This window comes from Penaeus chinensis, chromosome 1 (assembly GCF_019202785.1).
Source record: "Penaeus chinensis breed Huanghai No. 1 chromosome 1, ASM1920278v2, whole genome shotgun sequence".
NCBI classification, from domain to species: Eukaryota; Metazoa; Arthropoda; class Malacostraca; order Decapoda; family Penaeidae; genus Penaeus; species Penaeus chinensis.
Genome location: NC_061819.1, coordinates 39,401,338 through 39,406,337, shown reverse-complemented (window position 1 = coordinate 39,406,337; position 5,000 = coordinate 39,401,338). Strand labels below are relative to the sequence as shown.

The 5,000-nt window shown below is 44.4% G+C and overlaps 1 protein-coding gene across 1 annotated transcript in view; it reads right to left on the bottom strand.

The window, feature by feature from the left end:
- The window catches only part of LOC125041779 (protein dachsous-like), a 24,641-nt gene that overhangs the window by 18,999 nt on the left and 642 nt on the right, over positions 1-5,000 (bottom strand). The window contains exons 4-12 of the mRNA XM_047637107.1: positions 4,725-4,914; positions 4,611-4,621; positions 3,876-4,056; positions 2,307-2,476; positions 1,884-2,029; positions 1,392-1,543; positions 947-1,122; positions 547-744; positions 82-423 (exon numbers count right to left, since the gene is read on the bottom strand). Coding sequence (XP_047493063.1) covers positions 82-423; positions 547-744; positions 947-1,122; positions 1,392-1,543; positions 1,884-2,029; positions 2,307-2,476; positions 3,876-4,056; positions 4,611-4,621; positions 4,725-4,914 — 1,566 coding nt within the window. The remainder of the gene's footprint in view (positions 1-81; positions 424-546; positions 745-946; positions 1,123-1,391; positions 1,544-1,883; positions 2,030-2,306; positions 2,477-3,875; positions 4,057-4,610; positions 4,622-4,724; positions 4,915-5,000) is intronic.

The following is a 5,000-nucleotide window of genomic DNA, read 5'->3' as shown; positions in this document are numbered from 1 at the left end:
GAAAAGAGAGCGGACTAAATATAAAGCACGTAGAGTAAATCACGGTCTCGGGATAAACACATTTCTCCGGCGCCGACTGACCTCCTTGAGGTAGAGCGAGCCCGAGTTGGGGAACACGCCGAACACGTTCTCGAACTCCTTTTCCTTGATGCTGTACGTGAGGCGGGCGTTGTTGCCGGTGTCCTGGTCCACGGCCGTCACCTGCAGGAACTGCGAGTTGGCCGGCATGGACTCGAGCACGCTGATGGTGTAGGAGGCCTTCTCGAACACCGGCGGGTTGTCGTTGACGTCCTGCACCTCCAGGTTCACCGTCAGGTTGGAAGAGTACCTCGGGACGCCCATGTCGGTGGCGCCGATGATGAGCGTATACTTCTGCACGGCCTCGTAGTCCAGCTGCTCCGCCAGCATCAGAATCCCCTGGTCCTGAGGGCGAGACGACGCGAAATTAGGGTCGAGAAATTGCCTATTTCAATCAAATAGCACATGCTTCGAATTCAACAATCAAAAACCCAAGTCTTTATTCGCGAAATAGGACAAAGACCATACCTTATCGATGAGGAACATCTTGCCGGGATTCTGCACGAGCTCGTAGGTGACGACGCCGTTGTCGCCGGAGTCGTGGTCGAGGGCGTGGGCGGCGTAGATGGCCTCGTTGAGCACCGCGTTCTCTCTCACGGAGATCTTCACTGAGCTCACGTCGAACTCCGGCGCGTTGTCGTTCACGTCCCATATGCTGATGTTAACCTGTCGGCGAGATAAGACGTGAGGAAGCTCTCTTCACCAATACGGGAATCAAATTACTCAAGCCAACGTACAGGCATCGAACTGAAGACATGCGCATGCGAAGGTCCTTTTAGACGATTATGGAAATGATCTGAGAACACCTTTGCACGCGCATGCCCTCGATTAGGCTCGTCTATTCAACGGGCTTCTTCAGACGACGTACCTGAGTGTGCCCGTAGGTCGGCGGGTTGCCCGTGGTGGCCAGCACGTTGAGGAGGACGAAGGGGTGAGACTCGTGGTCGAGGGACGAGGCGGTGCTGATGACGCCGCTCTGACTGTTGATGCTGAAGTAGCCGTTCGGATCTCCAGAGTATATGTTGTAGCGCATTTCGCCGTCTCCTGAAGAAGGAAGGTAAGAGGTGATTAATGGGGAGGTCGCTGCTTCTTCGTGCGTAGGTATGGTAAAGGCAAGAAAAGAAAAAATAGGAACATTTCACTTCACGACTGATAACTACAGGGTACTTCTTGAAAAAAACAAAAACAAAAAAAGCACATGTATTAATTTAAAACTACAACCCTGGAAAGATCCAAAACTAGATGAATAGAATAAAAGATAGATACACAGAATGAACAAATAAATAAAGGGAGAAAGAAAACTCGAGCAGTACCTCTCACGCTGGAAGTGGCCCTGACGGTGCCCACCACGTAGCCGACGGGGACGCTCTCCTCGGCGCCGAAGGTATACCGCGGCTTCTCGAAGATCGGAGGCTCCTGGTTCGAGTCGATGACCGAGATGGCCACCTCCGCTTCGCTGGCCGACCTGCGGGGGAAGGGGGGGGAAGGTTGAGACGCTGGGCTTGGAAGAGTAAATGCATACTCTGATTTACGCTACAGAGGCAGAGAAGGTAAACGTATTTTCTCAATTCCCAAGGGGAAACGGAGGTAAAATATATATTCTCGATTCCCATTGCAAGAGGGAAAAGGAGGTAAACATATCTTCTCGTCTCCCACTTCAGGGCAAGAGAAGATAAATCATATATTCTCGATTCCTATTACAAGAGAGAAGAAGAAGAAAACATATCTTCTCGATTCCCATTACAGGCGAGCTTACAATAAGCTTCCCTAACGCCCAGCTGAGCTCCGGGTCACGAGAGACGTACCTGAGGCCGGCGCCGTCACGAGCGGAGACGTTGATGTGGTACATTGGCGTCGACTTTGAGAGAGGATGCTTGACGAAGATCTCTCCCGTCTTGCCGTTGATGGTGAAGATTCCGGCGTCGTTGCCACTCATGATTTCGTAAGTCACCTGCGAAAGACGGTTTTATATTGTTTGTCTGTTTTTTTGTCTGGGGGGGTATGAAATATGTCAAGATTCGGGTTTGATACGAAAATAAGAGTAGACGATCCAAAAGACAAAAAAAAAGGAAATGATTACATACTCACTTTCTCTCTCGCTCTGTCTTTCTGTCTCTCTGTCTAACCCCCCCCCCCCCCTTCTCTCTCTCTCTCTCTCTCTCTCTCTCTCTCTCTCTCTCTCTCTCTCTCTCTCTCTCTCTCTCTCTCTCTCTCTCTCTCTTTCTCACCTGGCCGTAGATCCCCGCGTCCTTGTCCGTGGCGACCACCACCACCACGGGCGACGAGGAGGAGTGCTGTTCCCTGAGCGACACGTTGTACTGCTTCGGGTAAAAGACGGGGAGGTTGTCGTTTACATCTACCAGCTGGATCTTCACGGCGGCTGTTGTGCTGAGTCCACCTGCGGGTTCAAAAGGAAGGGGAGGCGGTTTAGTCGGGGTGTTGGTTGCGTTGGGGAAGGGAGGGAGGGAGGGAGAGGAGGGCGGGAGGGAGGCAGGGAAGAAGAGAGTATGAAGGAAGGGAGAGAGCGAGTAAGAACGAATGGAAGAGAGAGAGAAAGAAAGAAAAAAAGGGAGAGGCAGGAAGGAAGGAAGAGACACAGCAAGAGAAAAAAAATGAAGGGAGGAGTGAATGAATAAATTAATTAATTAATAAAAAGAAGGAAAGAATAATGGAAGAAAGCAATGCTTAAAAAAGAAAAGAAGAAAGGAAGAGAAGAAAGAAGTAATAAAAGGTGAAAAGGCGATGACGAAGACGATAACGAAGTAGATGATAACGAACGAATGAAATGAAAACGAAAACAAGAAACCAAGATTAAAGATACAGATTAATGATAAGGTTTCAGTCACGAATTGTAGAAAATATTTTGATTTCGTTATGAATTAAATGTATATTTTATTCACTAATTTCAGTTATGGATAGCAGATTTGTTTTTCGTTATGCATTCAATGTACATTTTATTAACTAGCTTCTGTTATAAATAGTTTGTTTTTCTGTTATAAATTCAATGTATATTTTATTCACTAATTTTAGTTATAGATAGTAGAAAATAGGCTTTATTTTCGTTATAAATTCAATTTATATTTTATTCACTAATTTCAGTCACGGATAGTAAAAAATAGATTTATTTTCGTTATAAATTCAGTGTATTTTTGGGACTCTTTTATTCACAAGTGTTACTGAAAAATACAAGAAAAGAATTTTTCACAATATCGAAAATAGTGAAAGAGACAAAGCAGCAAAAAGGAAGAGAAACAGAATAACAAAATTAATACACAGTGAGAAACAGAATAGAAAAAAATAAATAGAAGGTGAGGCACAATATAGAATAAAAATGGGTAGAAAGTGAGACGGAGAATAGATTAAATGGATAAAAAAGTGAGATACAATACAGAATACACATAAAAATATATATAAAAAACTATCTACAACAAATCTATCAATCTAAAAAATATTTTAAAAATCCATCCATTTATAAAAAAGATAGACTATCTATCTGTTTATCTAAAATCTATCTAAAAACAAGTATATCTATAAAAATCTCTCTATTTATCAAAAAAAACACGAAAAACATCTAAAATCTATCTAAAAGAACAAAGAAACAAAAATTCTATCTATTTATTAAAAAAAGAACGACTCGCCAATATCTATTTAAAACTATCTATCTAAAAACGCTTTTATCTATAAAAAAAATCCATCTATGAAAAAGCGAAAGACCCTCCACATCTATCCAAAACCTAAAACCAAATCGATCTATTAAAAAAATCAATCAAATTATACGAAAACTCCGACGGACTCACCCCTGTCCGTCGCCACGACCGGGAACTCGTACACCGCCCGCGTCTCATGGTCCAGTTTCCCGGATATGCAAATTTCTCCCGTAACTGGACGAATCTCAAACTCCTTGAATTGCTTGAAACCGTCGCCTATAGTGTAGTTAACCTCTGCGTTGACGCCGCAGTCAGGATCGGTCGCTGACACCTGTGGGGAGAGAGAGAGAGAGATGCGTTAGATTCTGGGATTCTAAGAGGGCTGGTTAGTGTGTTTGTGCGTGAGTTGTGTTTCTGTTTGTTTGGGTGTGTGTGTGTGTGTGTGTGTGTGTGTGTGTGTGTGTGTGTGTGTGTGTGTGTGTGTGTGTGTGTGTGTGTGTGTGTGTGTGTGTGTGTGTGTGTGTGTTTTGTTCTTGTTTGTATTTGTGTTGTGTTTATGTTGTGTGTATGTGTGTGTTTAAGTGTGCGTTCGTGCATATACGTGTGTATGTGTGTCTGTCTCTGTGTCTGCGTTAATGTACAGTGTAGTTGTGTGTACAGGTGTGGGCTCGTCAACTCAAGTTATACCTGTAATCTGTGCGCGTGTTTGCCGTGCGGGATGAAGTTAACCAAACAGATTTACGGAGCAGGTGTTCTTAGGTAAATGCTGTATATACTTTATCAACAAGTCTATGGAATATTGTTAATGCTATAATACAAAATATACTTATGCTAAACACACACACACACACACACACACACACACACACACACACACACACACACAATGTAGATTGCTGGAAATTTATAATGGGTTTAAATCCTTTATCCTCGAGTGCAAAATATCATCGACCAAGAAACAAAAAGATAATATAAGATTACTTAATCGTGAATATTTACATTCATGATTTCCTTGACGAATAATTCCCATCAAGATACGTGTCTGCAAGCAACCCTTCGTCAGGATGCTCGGCAGAAGGCCCCGAGCAGGCTGGAGGAGGGACGCGAGGGCCTGCAAGTGCACGGCGTCAGGAGCCACGGCGGGAGAGGCGATCAGGAGAGCCCCCGCCAGGGACGAGCGGCCGACCCTCTATCCCGACGGGGATTTCGCCAACGAGCGTCCCGACGACTTACCCCGCGAAGGAAAAAATCTTAAGACGATCGATTTTTTTTTAT